Source organism: Festucalex cinctus, chromosome 17, assembly GCF_051991245.1.
Source record: "Festucalex cinctus isolate MCC-2025b chromosome 17, RoL_Fcin_1.0, whole genome shotgun sequence".
NCBI lineage: Eukaryota > Metazoa > Chordata > Actinopteri > Syngnathiformes > Syngnathidae > Festucalex > Festucalex cinctus.
Window position 1 is genome coordinate 12,756,275 of NC_135427.1, and position 13,706 is coordinate 12,769,980.

At 41.5% G+C, this 13,706-nt stretch overlaps 2 protein-coding genes across 7 annotated transcripts in view; one reads left to right on the plus strand and one right to left on the minus strand.

The window, feature by feature from the left end:
- Positions 1 to 2,183, plus strand: part of etv4 (ETS variant transcription factor 4) — a 149,712-nt gene extending 147,529 nt beyond the window's left edge. For all 5 annotated transcript variants that reach the window (XM_077501875.1, XM_077501870.1, XM_077501871.1 and 2 more), the window contains 2 exons: positions 1,249 to 1,350; positions 1,436 to 2,183. In XM_077501875.1, the coding sequence (XP_077358001.1) occupies positions 1,249 to 1,350; positions 1,436 to 1,663 (330 nt within the window). In that variant the 3' untranslated portion in view covers positions 1,664 to 2,183. The remainder of the gene's footprint in view (positions 1 to 1,248; positions 1,351 to 1,435) is intronic.
- On the minus strand, positions 85 to 13,584 carry LOC144004576 (ATP-dependent RNA helicase DHX8-like). 2 transcript variants are annotated; one of them, XM_077501866.1, is made up of 24 exons: positions 13,460 to 13,584; positions 13,287 to 13,372; positions 13,159 to 13,219; positions 12,986 to 13,071; positions 12,258 to 12,349; positions 11,742 to 12,044; positions 11,361 to 11,505; positions 11,120 to 11,290; positions 10,908 to 10,995; positions 10,686 to 10,783; positions 9,710 to 9,857; positions 9,467 to 9,648; positions 9,191 to 9,385; positions 7,378 to 7,563; positions 7,092 to 7,302; positions 6,835 to 7,016; positions 6,621 to 6,761; positions 6,036 to 6,191; positions 5,774 to 5,911; positions 5,567 to 5,695; positions 5,172 to 5,368; positions 4,917 to 5,096; positions 3,429 to 3,653; positions 85 to 385 (listed from the first exon to the last, which is right to left on the minus strand). In XM_077501866.1, the coding sequence occupies exons 1-23, from the start codon at positions 13,560 to 13,562 to the stop codon at positions 3,434 to 3,436; spliced, it is 3,498 nt and encodes a 1,165-aa protein (XP_077357992.1). In that variant the 5' UTR covers positions 13,563 to 13,584; the 3' UTR covers positions 85 to 385; positions 3,429 to 3,433. The 2 variants fall into 2 exon arrangements, with proteins under 2 accessions (XP_077357992.1, XP_077357990.1); XM_077501864.1 differs by having other exon boundaries at positions 12,986 to 13,074.
- Positions 13,585 to 13,706: the final 122 nt, after the last annotated feature.

The following is a 13,706-nucleotide window of genomic DNA, read 5'->3' on the forward strand; positions in this document are numbered from 1 at the left end:
TTTTCTGAATTGGTGTCAAGGAAGTGTAGTAATCAGCTAGTCACGGGAAGAGAGGGGGAAAAAACAATACATAGAATCCGTTCACAGCTTTTCAATGCAAAAGATTGATTTTATTGGGGGGGGACCTTCCGCCAAAAAAGTGAAGTGCCATCTCATAATTGTCCAATTAGCGACATTGTTACGAGGGGGTTGCGTCCATTTGGGTTGAGTCCAAACACTGCAACATTCTTCCATTATGTCTTCACAAGGCATTAAAAATGCACGAGTGCAATTAGAGGCTGAGAGCACTCAGCCGTCAAAAGCAACATGACGCAACATGGATGCACGCTGGCATCACATTTACTGCACGTAGCCCTTTTCCAAGTCAGGTTCTTTTGGGCCCACACTGCAAAGAAAAGAGACGAATAATATCAAAACAAATGTTATTTGACATCACGCGTAGCATGACATCGTTTTTATAAAGTATAATAAGACATTTTTGAGACAATTTGTAGATGGTGCACGTATATTAAAGGGATACTTGACTCAGCCATTTTCAGCAGGAAAAAGTTAATATTTTGTCAATAATTAACGTTAGCTTCATTATTTTTCCACGTACAATTAATACCTTTAAAAAGTATTTTTCCGACTTGCTGTTGCCTGATGATGATGACATCACCTGTGCTGAGGAAGTATTAGGTAACAACCAATCATGGCTCAGTTTGCTGATCAAACTCAGAAAACAGGTGAGCCGTGATTGGCCGTTACCTACTTCCTCAGCACGGGTGATGTCATCATCAGTCAACACAGCAAGTAGGAAAAAATACTTTTTAAAAGTATTAAGTGTACGTGGGAAAATAATGAAGTTAACACATTATTGACAAAATATTAACTTTTTACTGCTGAAAATGGCTCAATGATTAAGTGATGATTATCCCTTTAACATTTTGTCCAGAATGAATTTGATAACTTCATTATTCATGTACAATTTAATGACTTTAAAACCACTTGCTGTGGACTGAAGATGACGTCACCTGTGCTGAGGACGTATGTAACGGCCAATCATGGCTCAACTGTATTCTGGGTTTGCTCAGCAAACTGAGCCATGATTGGTCGTTAGTTACTTCCTCAGCACAGATGATGTCATCATCAGTCAACAGCAGGTAGAAAAATTACTGAATGAGTCACGTAATTGCTTTAAGCCATTTTTTTTTTTTTCAATAGAACTTGATGTGGAGTAAGTGTAAAAAATGTTAACGTGCTTTTCAGGTGGCCCGCCTGTGGGGGATGCAAAAGAATCGTCCCGCCATGAACTACGACAAGCTGAGCCGCTCTCTGCGCTACTACTATGAGAAGGGAATCATGCAGAAGGTAACAAAAAAAAAGACAAGTTTTTGTTGGATGTCAGTCTATTTGGTGTGTTTTGTGTTAAACGTGCGCGTTTGTTTGCGTTCAGGTGGCGGGCGAGCGCTACGTGTACAAGTTTGTGTGCGAGCCCGAGGCGCTCATCTCGCTGGCGTTCCCCGACAATCAGCGGCCCAGCCTGAAAGCCGAGTTTGAGCGCTACGTCAACGAGGAGGACACGGTGCCGCTGTCCCACCTGGACGAAGGGGCGGCGCCCTACAACGCCGCCGAGCACCCCCCGCACGCCGCCCAGCCCTACTCCAAAGCCTACATGTACTAAAAAAAAAAAAAAAAACGCATCCCGCCCTCGCTGTACCCCCAAAAGCATCTTCATCTTCATCTTCATCTTCATACCCGCCCCCAGCCCCGCCCACTTGTATATACAGCTATGGTGTTTTTGTTCTAAATTAATCTCACGAGGGACTTTTGTTTTGCGAGGCTTCCTGTCACCTCCAAATAGGAGATTGCTTCATAATAAATTACTCCAAATTATACACCAGCACACGTCCTGACTGCTTCTTAGCATCCACACAACTTTTCGTACGACCTGCTCCATTTATTTAAATATGCAAATACATTGTAGTTTTGTTTTTTAAAGGATACAGGATTAAATAAAAGCTAGTATGTAGAATGCGATTCTGAGTCTTTCTACACATCATATGGGACTCTCGAAAATGAAAATTGTTGCCCAACTTAAACGAAATCATTTTGATGACGTCATATTACTTCATTTTTAAATGACTTTTATGACAATGCGAAGGTGATATATTTTTTTAAATGACTTACACTAACTCATGTCACTCTACAAAACGACTGACCTTAAATTGTAAAATTGTCTGACTAATCATTAAGCAATGTCTTATGATTGACATCATTAAAAATGAAGTCATATCATACATGTAAAAACTATTACACTCTAAAAAGAGAATTGTTGGCCAACTTCCTAAAATTGCTTCATGTGGCAACACACGATTGAATCAAGTTAATCCAAAGTGAATATCAAGTTTGATTAATTAACTCATTAAACTTAATATATTCACTTTTAAGTTTAATTATTATTTAATAAAATCAATTATGAAGTCATTAAACTTAATATAATCACGTTTAAGTTTAATTATTATTTAATAAAAACAGAACTTAATTATGAACTTATTAAACTATATATTCACTTTTAAGTTTAATTAACTTTTAGGTTTAATTATTCTTATTTAAAAGTGAATTAAACTTAAAAGTGAATATATTACGTTAGTTAATGATGAACTCATTAAACTTAATATATCCACTTTGGATTAACTTAATTCAATCGTGTGTTACCACTTGAAGCAATTTTAGGAAGTTGGCCAACAATTCTCTTTTTAGAGTGTAGTAGTTTTTACATGTATGATATGACTTCATTTTTAACGATGTCAATCATAAGACATTGCTTAATAATTAGTCAGACAATTTTACAATTTAAGGTCAGTGTGTAGAGTGACATGAGTTAGTGTTATGTCATAAAAAAATAAAATAAATAAATCACCTTAGCATAGTCATAAATGTCACCAAAAAAATGAAGTCATATATGACATGTCATAAAAATGTCATACTATTAATCATGCCCTTATAAAAGATATTATGCTGCATTCGAGGATGGCCGGACTTTTCCGAGTTGAAACCAGGAAGTGTGCACGGGAACGCCCCCTTCAACTCGGAAATTCCACTCGCGAAGTTGAAAAAAGGACCCCGACCGACCGATGGACTACAAGTGAGGTCACTCAACAATGGCGACCCCTTCGGAAACAGACCGTGAATAGCAAAACACAATTTACTCGAGTAAATATTCAACATAACTTGACGCCCTGCATGAAATTATACGGTGAACTACTGAACTGTACGGAATGCTTACGAAATAAGATAAAAACGGTAAATTGGGCAAAAGTTTGCTGGAGGTCAAAATGAATTTTGAGGACCAAAATAAAAAACTATGTATCACTATCCGCCATTTTGGTTGTTTACTTTTGCCTCCAATGCTTTCAGGAAAACGTCCTGGAATGCAGCATTCGTACCTGACTCAGCGTCGCCTGAACGCTCTGGAGATCCTCCAGGCGTTGGGTTCCTCGTAGCGGTTGTAGAGCGGCTCCAGGCGCTGCTGCTTCTTCTGCCTGCTGAGGCGCGTCGGGTCCGGCACTTTGAAGAAGGCGGGCGCGAACTCCACCAGCCAGCGCGGGTCGATGGTGGTCACCTCGCGCATGTACTCTTTGGTGGTCAGCACCAGCTCGTGGTACACCAGCCTGGGAAAATACAAGCGTCAACGTTCGTTCATCATGCTAGCGCTAACATGCTCATTTTGCTCACGTTATTACGGATAGTAACAACTAACAAAATACCTAGAGCTGGGATAAAAAAAATATTTTGGTTAAAATTTTAAACAATGACTTTAAGGAACACAAAAACTGAAAACAAATACAGACCAAAAAAACCCGCTTTCCTTTCATACAGAAAATGGAAGGTCGGACATTTGAGAATTTTAGATTTTATCTTACACTTGACAAGTACTCCATAAAAAATAAATCTATGAATTAAAAATAAACTAAAGCTAATACTAAGGCTAATAAAACTAGACTTAAGAACTAAGCATTTCCCCCCCAAAAAATACTAAAATTAATAAAAACTAAGCATAAAAAAAAACAAAAAAAAAACAACTAAAACCACGAAAAGTAATCCAACTAAAACTAAGCACACCCCCCAAAGAGAAAATAAAATAAAATAAAATAACAAATGTGCTCTAAATGAGTTTAACTTTTTTCTCTTCTCTGTAGCACTTCAAGATCATGTTGATGAAAAGTACATTACACATTGAGTTTATTATTATACTAAAACTAATAAAAACTAGAAATAAGCATTTTTCCCCAAAAAATAAAATACTAAAACTAATAAAAACAAACTCTTCATTAAAAAATATAGCTAATACTGAATTTAAAAAAAACTAAAACTAAGCATTAAAAGACAACTAAAAACACTAAAAGTATTTAAACTAAAATTAAGCACCCCTTCCAAAAAAAATATATGTGCTCTAAATAATTCTATGATTTTAACTTTTCTCTCTTCTCTGTAGCACTTCAAGACCATGTTGATGAAGAGTGCATTACACATTGAGTTTATTATTACACTAAAACTAAAAAAAACTAGAAATAAGCATTTTCCCCAAAAAATAAAATACTAAACTAATAAAAACTAAAACTAAGCATTAAAAAATGTAACTAATACTAAAATTTGTAAAAACAAACTAACCCTTTAAAAAAAAAAAGACAACTTAAAAACACTAAAAGTAATAAAACTAAAACTAAATGTGTTTTGAACGATTTTATGATTTTAACTTTTGTCTCTTCTCTGTAGCACTTTGAGATCATATTGATGAAAAGTGCATAACACATTGAATTATTATTATTATTATTAAAACTGACTGAATTTAAAAAAGCAAAAGCCAAGACAAAAACGAAAAACTACGTTGAAAACCGGCAAACTTGTAAACGGTGACGCCGCCTCCCTCTCACCATTCCGGCTGCCGGTTGAAGAGCGTGCTGGACGGGTGCAGGTACACCACCTGCTGGTCGATGAGCGTACGGTAGCCATCTTGGGGGTGCTTCCTGGCGGCGTTGCGGAAGAAACCGCTGCAGACGGCCTTCTGGACGCGCATGGTGGACTTGCCGCACGACACCACATCCAGCTTGTGCCTGCGCCACATTCCGGACATGCCGCCAAACGTTAGCGCCAATGCAGACAATCTGATTGGCTTGATGGCCACTCGCCTGTCCATGATGCTCATCATCTGCTTGCGGATGTCCTGCGCTCTCCTGAGCGAGCGGGCCTGGATGAAGTTCTCGAAGCACCAAGGGTTGGAGAACTTGTTGTTCTTCCACGAGTTGAAGACGGCCAGCAGGGTGAGGTGGTCGCCCTCGGCCTGCGAGAACTTGGCCTTCCTCTGGTCCGCCTGGATCTGCTTGTCCTGCCGCGCGCACGTTCGCACGTCACATCATCTTAGTAGGGCCCGTCACAAGACGTGGGACTTACTGAGCTAACCTGGGACCTCGGGGATTGTATTTCGTGCCATGTCATGTGGAATTGGGTGTTATGACTAAAACAAATTCTTGGATCGGCCGCTTAATCCGTCGGGCCCTACTTCTTATCATGACGTGTACTGTACCTTGGGCCTGTGGAAGACGTTCTGCACGGACAACATGGACACGATGGTGAGCATCTCCTCGCTGCAGCCCAGATGCACCGACATGATCAACATCTTGCACAACATGGGCTCCAGGGGGAATTCTGCCATCTGGACGGGGGACCAAAGCGCACGTCAGGAACCCGAGATGGGATCGAAAGCCAGCCGCCGTCGACGGCGGCTGCTCACCCGCCGTCCGAGTCGCGTGAGCAGCCCCTCGTCGTCCAGCGCCTCCAGAGCGTACAGCTGCTCCATGGCCGTGATCAGCGTCTCCATGGGCGGGGCGTCCATGAAGTCGAAGGCCAGCAGGTCGTTGATGCCCATGGCCTGTATCACATTTTCAAGTCTTACAAAATGATGTCATAGGATGGCATTTCTCATTTGTACTCAATTCTCATTTTGATGACACTTAGCACATAAATCCACATAATTAAAGTCATTAATCGTGTACCTTGAGCGAGAGCACGGTGCTGGCCAAGATGGTTCTCTGGATCTCCGGCACGTTGGTGGTCAACATCTCGTCCCTGTACGCTCGCTCCGTGTACAGGCGGTAACACTTGCCGGGACCCGTCCTGCCGGCGCGGCCCGAACGCTGCTTGGCCTGCGCCTGGATGACACGTCATTTCAGATACGTTTGGACCACAATCTGGTGCATCATTAAAAAATCTTGCCCATGAGTTCAGCCAGAGAAAATGCTAATGGTTTTTTTTTCTTTTTTTGGTAGGGGATTTTTTTTTTTTATGATCACTCCCTGTCACATTATTTGATCAAATTAGGATTTTATTTATTATATTATATTTTTTTTTGCACATACCATTTTGTCTGGTAGTTTCAAGAAAAACTGGGGTAATTACCACAATCATGCTCGCAGCTCTAGTTAGGGCCCGAGCAGCAACTGTTTCCCATTGTTAACTCTTTTCCTGCTGAAAACGTGAATTAACGTTTTCTGAAATTCCACTGTGGACCACCTAACATCATTAATTGACATCAACTCTGTCAACTTACGGAGAATTGTTTGGACTTTGGCAAGACAAACCTGTGAGATGGGTGTCACCACCAGCTGGTCGATGCCCGACTTGGAGTTGTAGACAATCTGTTTGACAAAGCCGGGGTCCACCACGTAGTAGATGCCGTCGATGGTCAGCGACGTCTCGGCGATGTTTGTGGCGATGATCACCTGGCGGCCACAAGCAGAACATCGGAAAATTTATAATTCCTATTTATTCAGAAATCCGATTTCCACCGTTTACCTTCCTGCTCCCGAGTGGCGCCGGCTCAAAGATCCTGGTCTGCATTTCACTGGGCAGTGCAGAATAAACGGGCAGGATGATGAGTTGGGGGACGTCGGCCCCGAGCGTCCTCATGCGCTCGAAGAGGATCTCGCAAGCCGTGTCGATCTCCTCCTGCCCGGTCAGAAACACCAGGACGTCACCTGGAACCGGCGACGGGAAGAACGTCAGGAAACGGGAGACATAACAAATGGCAACGAGGTGGCGATTGATGGTACCGGGAGGTTCGGTCAGGTGGATCTGCATGACGGTGATGAGACTGGCGTCCAGGTAGTCCATCTCGGGCTCCCTGGCATAGAGGATCTCCACCGGGAAGGTCCGTCCCGGGATGGTGAAGATGGGCGCCTCGAAGAAATACTGCGAGAACTTGACGGCGTCCAGCGTGGCCGACGACACGATCAGCTTCAGGTCTTTGCGCTTCTGCACCGTCTGCCAAAGAGAGCGAGGAGCCGCGCTTTTGCAATTTCCGTCCGGAAAATTTCAGAGTTCCGACGTGTGCGTTACCTTCTTGAGCAGTCCAAAGAGGACGTCGGTGTGGATGGTCCTCTCGTGGGCCTCGTCCAGCATGATGAGGGAATATTGGCTCATGTCGGGGTCGACCAGACATTCCCGCTGCAGCATGCCGTGAGTCATGTACTTGATCTGCGTCTCCGTGCTGGTGCAGTCCTCGAAACGGATCGTGTAGCCCACCTACAAAACCAAACAGAGCAGTTCTCTTAAAATCAGAGGATGGTTTTAGCCACTAGTGGACATTCTTGAATCCAGAGCTTCTTATAAGTTTCATTTTCTGACTAATATGGACTTTTTTTTGGGCTAATACCGATACTCATATTTATCAGAATGAAATTTTCTTTCCTTTGATCTTTCCTCTGGTCTCCTGACCCTCTGAACTTCACGACTCTGGCGAGACTGAAGTAACCGGTTAAGGTGAAGGGTAATGGGATTTTTTTAGTAGGTTTCAGGGGAACTAATGAGCACAAATTCACAAGTGCACACAAATGCACATTAAAAAAGAAAAAAGAAGAGCAATGACAATTACATGTTGAATCAGTAAGACTGCCGAATGAATAATTCTGAGCTCTCAAAAAAATACAAATAAAAAAAATTAAATTCCGATAACCAGTTATTTGGATGATTACTTTGAAAATATGCATAATGAATACAAACTTTTTTTGGTCCCTTATCGCTTCCAATAATAAAGATGTAAATTAAAGGCAGAACTTTTTTTTTTTTTTTTTTTTTTTTAATATTTTGTCCATCAAAAATCAGCTAATTGTTGACAATTTTAAAAGTTAATATCGGCCGATTCATTAATTAGTTTGGCCCTATTTCAAAATGTTATATAAAAAAAATAAAAATAAAATCAATCACAATTAATGTAATACCATCTTAATTTCTATTCACTTTAGTCAAGTCTGTTTTGCATAATTATAACATTTACTGTCAGCTCCAAATTGACATCACCAATTATTGCCTTGCATCTAATGCAATTTCTCAGACCCTCACTTATTTTATTGATTACAATGCATTATTATTTAGTGGCAGTCAAAACAAAACAGAACAAAACAAAAAAAGATTAACTTTTATCTTAGGTTTTATTATGTTTGTGTATTTGTAGTTCTGTGGTTTCTTGCTTTTGTGATGCAAATGAGCTGTTAGCTTACTCTGGCCCAATTTTTTAAAATTGCCACAGGAAAAAAAAAATTAAAAAAAATGAAATAACATATATAATAAAACAAAACAAAATTAATTAAAATTATGATAATAATTAGGGGTGTTAAAAAAAAATCGATTCGGCGATATATCGCGATACTACATCGCGCGATTCTCGAATCGATTCAATAATCGGCAAAATCTATTTTTTTTTTTTTTTTTTTTTTAGGATTCACACCTTAAGCATGGAAGAATGTTATATGAACGGAACATTAAGCCTTAATATTTTATTTCAATGCTGTTCAAACATGAAACAAATTACAACCTCTATAAGACTGAAATTTCAGATAAATACATAATACATTTTCATATAAATCTTACACTCTACAAGCTTACTGATTAGTATTTTCTAAATTTTAATGAAAAAAAATCGCAATAATCAACTTATAAATTCGTATCGGGATTAATCGGTATCGAATCGAATCGTGACCTGTGAATCGTGATACGAATCGAATCGTCAGGTACTAGGCAATTCACACCCCTAATAATAATAATAATAATAATAATACAATTACATGAAAACATGCCCATAAAAAGTACTAATGCTACTCTGCTGCCACCTGTTGGACAGGACGGGCACAGGTGAGGCAACTTTCCCACTCACCTCCTGGCCCAGCCGACATCCGAACTCCTCAGAGACTCTCTTGGCGACGGACATGGCGGCCACTCGGCGAGGCTGCGTGCAGCCGATCTTCCCTCGCGCCGTATACCCCGCCTCGGCCAGGTACTGCGTGATCTGCGTGGTCTTCCCCGAGCCGGTCTCGCCCACCACGATCAGGATCTGGTTGTCGTGGACAGCCTGCGGGAAGTGGAGGACAGGAAATGAGCGACGGACGGACGGACGGACGGACTTCCTGATGCTGTGAGTGGAGTCGCGGACCTGAACCAGCTGCTCCTTGAGCTTGAAGATGGGAAGACTCTCGCGCTGCTGCATGATGGACAGCTCCGTTTTCTTGCCGTACGACACCTGGTTCCCCCCGAAGGCGTAACGCTTCCACTCGGGGACGTCTGCGGGCAGGGCGCCGACGCCGCGCAGGTTGGCGGCGATTTGCCGGCCGCTGTCTGCGACGGGAGAACAGAGAGTGAGCCAGGATCACGGTGCTAAAAGGGCGGGAGTGCGTACAGTCCGGCATGGGGTCGATCCAGTTCTTGTGGAGTCCGGTCGGGATGCGGTCCATCTCGTCAGCGCGGGCCGCCTGCTTGAGCTCGCGGCGCTCTTTGGCCAGGGCGCTCTGCATCATGGCCGCCTGCGACAGTGAGCCGTCGGGATTCTAAACAAAATGCAAAATGGACAATCACTGAGATCAAAAACAAATATTCTTCCTTGAAAAGAGTTTTTTTGTGATGAATCCATTCCAAAAAGTCGGATTCAAAGCAAATCTTACAAAAACCAAAGCAATGCTTTCCATAGGAAATCATGTCAATCCAATTAATCCGTTCTATACACCCATAAATATGAACAGAACATACATTTTACATAAAACTACTAACTACAACAAAGTGTAGTTTATCACGGGGCATGGGCCGATTACCGGTTTGATGGTTTACTGTGGTTTTAAAAAGTCAAGGTTTTAAAACTGGCTGTCACCGGTAAGAGTGAGGAGACTTGAGCATGGCACAATATGATAAGCTGCTTGCACAGCTGAGTCAACGAGCCACCTCTTTGGGGTTAATTATCTACAACTATTTTTTCCCCCTCTCTTTCTTGGAGAGGAGAGAGGTGAGGGGTGAGCAGTTATGCACGGAGGAGGAGGATGGGGGGGCGCAAGATGAACGAGACACTGCAAACGCAGATACATTTTTGTTCAGTTGATTAATGTGCATTCATTGTCCTAGAAAAATGTTAAAAAGAAATAAAAAATAGTGCCATTGGGTACTAGTTGGCCCAAGTACAACATGAGTAGCCTGAAGGTCTGTTCTAAAAGTAGCTCACCAGTGATGAAAAATTAAGAGGAATGTTAACTTAATTTATTATAAACTTAACATGGGTACACGTTTCTTCTGTAGCACATATTCTGTATTTTGTTTAAAAACAAACTGTGTTAAGAAATGCTGTTTTTACTTACCTAATAACAACAACAACAACAACTATAATGTACCTTTACGATCTTGACAGGACTCATGTTGATGCTCCACCGAGTCTGACCTCGCAGGAAGGGCGGCTCCTCCTCCACCAGGTCGATCTCGATGTCCACGTCTGATCACATGATCGTCACGTGGTCACACGGTCACGTGATGATGCCCAAAAAAAAAAAAAAAAATTTTTTTAAATTAAATTACATTAAAAAAAAAAAAAGAAAAAAAGTCATCAACACACTTACCTTCCTCATCATCAAAGTTGGGAAGGATTCCGGTTTCTTCATCAAACTCAGGGTACTCCTCCTTCGGGAGCACGCTGGCGGCAATCATCTGGATGAGGAAGGGGAGACAGTTTGGAAGTCGGAATGTTTGTCGAGGAATCGACTTGCTTTCTATTGATCATTTATGTGATTAATTAATTATATTAATGTATATGTCTGTGATGACTGCCGACCTGTTTGATCTCCCACTTTTCCAGGTCGGTGATCCTGGCCATCCTCTTTTGCTCGCTCGGGTTCTCCTCAGTCTCCAGCACGCAGACCTCCACGGGAAAGTCGGGATTCCTCATGGCGTTGTTCCTCCTGCGGTTGGGGTTCAGGTCCTCTCCAGTTTCTTGGTCCACATCCTGTAATAATGTTGCCAGCTTTGTCACAAGTTCTTTTGTGTCTCCTCTTCCTCCTCCTTCTGGTACCGACCTTCATGGTGAGGCTGGCCTTTGTTCCGGTGACGGACAGCACTTTGACCTTGACCTCTTGGCCTCTTCCGACTACAGTCGAAACGTCCGCTATCCGGCCTTCCTTGCGCAGCTCCGACACGTGCACGAGGCCTTCCCAGCGTTTCCTGCGTACATTTTTATTTATATAGTAAAAGCTAAAAAACAAAAAAAACAAAATACAATGACATTATACAACACTTGTTCCCCCTTTGGAGTTTGCTTAATTTCTCCAGTTTTTGGGAGAAATGCGAAGAAAAAAAATTAGAAATGATTTTGCTCATGTTTGTTATTTAGCAGGACTTGAAGTTGCTTGTCGCGTTTGTAAGAAAAAAAATAAAAATAAAAATAAAATTAGACGTACCTAAGTCCCTCCAGTTGCACAAAGCATCCAAACTGCATCACGCTGGACACTTTCCCGCAGTAGATGTCGCCCACCACGGGAACATCGGACAGAGACCGCTCGATGGGTTTCGGCTCCGGGACCGCCTCCTCCCAGGCGGCGTCTCGGGGCGGGCTTGGCCATCGGTCGCTCCAGCGGGACGGTCGTTTCCGTTGCCGCTTGGCAGTCGTCACACCATCGTGATCTCTCGACCCAGAACGATGGCACTTCCGAGTGTTCTCGTCTGCATCGCTTTCTCCAGCATTGTGAAATAATGTGTTTGTCCTGAAGGAATTAAAATGTTGCAGGTAAAAGTCTCAGTCAGATACAGGCACACAATTTTTGTCAATATGATCTCAAACTATTGCAAATTTCCACAAACTATGGTTTAGTCAAGTATGTACCCCTGCAGTAAACGGGAGTTTGCTATATTTTTGCGCTGGACCTGACTATACTGCTTCTGTCTTTGAGTTTTATTGTTAATATTATTAAACTCACCCAGGTGCACAGTGAGGCATAAGCCTCTCCAGCTGCTTCATGGCTGCGGCAGCAACTCGCTCATCGGTTTTACTGAGCTGATGTGATGAAATCTGATGGACAGAAAGTCACAACGATGATCACCACAACCAACACTTTGTACATTTTTTTTCAACAATGGACTAATATGATTTCTAGGGGTGTTAAAAAAAATCGATTCGGCGATATATCGCGATACTACATCGCGCGATTCTCGAATCGATTCAATAATAGGCAAAATCGATTTTTTTTTTTATTATTTTTTTTTTTTTTAGGATTCACACCTTAAGCATGGAAGAATGTTATATGAACGGAACATTAAGCCTTAATATTTTATTTTAATGCTGTTTAAACATGAAACAGATTACAACCTCTATAAGACTGAAATTTCAGATAAATAAATAATACATTTTCATATAAATCTTACACTACAAGCTTACTGATTAGTATTTTCTAAATTCGAATGAAAAAAATCGCAACAATCGACTTATAAATTCGTATCGGGATTAATCGGTATCGAATCGAATCGTGACCTGTGAATCGTGATACGAATCGAATCGTCAGGTACTAGGCAATTCACACCCCTAATGATTTCTATGCTTGATTCTAATTTTGGTATATACGATAAAGTATAGTAGCTATTTAAGACTTTAATATTAACAACAACAACAAAAAAGCATTTGAACTTAAGGTAGCCTGTCATGTCATACCCTCCACACGGGGTCATCTGGTTTACATAGGGCAGGATATTTCTCCTTCAGCTTGTCTTGTTCACTCTTGTGTTTTTGCTGAGGAGCTGCTGTGAGCCACAGAGAAACATGTTAATGACATGTAGCAATGTTTCATGGTTAAAAATATCCCACAGGAAAAAGAAAATGCCTACCTTGACTCGTGGACGCTTGCATGGTTTTAATAATTCTAAATAAATTTGTAGTGAGCGTTTCCTGAAAGACAAAACACAATTATTTGTCGTTCAAACGTGTAAAATAATCAATTTGACGCGACACTTACTGTGAATTCGGCTCCATTTTTAGTCAAGGCAGCTTTAAACTCTCCAAATGTTGAATGTTTGTCTGCGAGGCTGATGATGAATTCAGCTAACGAACAAGAAAATGTTAGCCAATAACCTTCACGTAAACACAAATTTGCTGGTAAGTTGTTAGTCACAAAACATTAAGATTTACCAAGATCTTTTTCGCTTATTCCAAGATGGTTTTCCAACTCGGTGCACACTTTGGATACCAAAGATAAATACTCCAGACGCTTTAACGCGTCCAGCGCCGCCATTTTGGCTATAGGCGTCCGTTTTGACGCGGAAGTGACTTTTCTTCTACACTCAAATGAAACCAAGCGGCCACACTTAAGTCGCCACCTGTTGACCAGGTATGAAATAACAATCGTAACCTTATCGGAACGCTTATTTCGCATGAA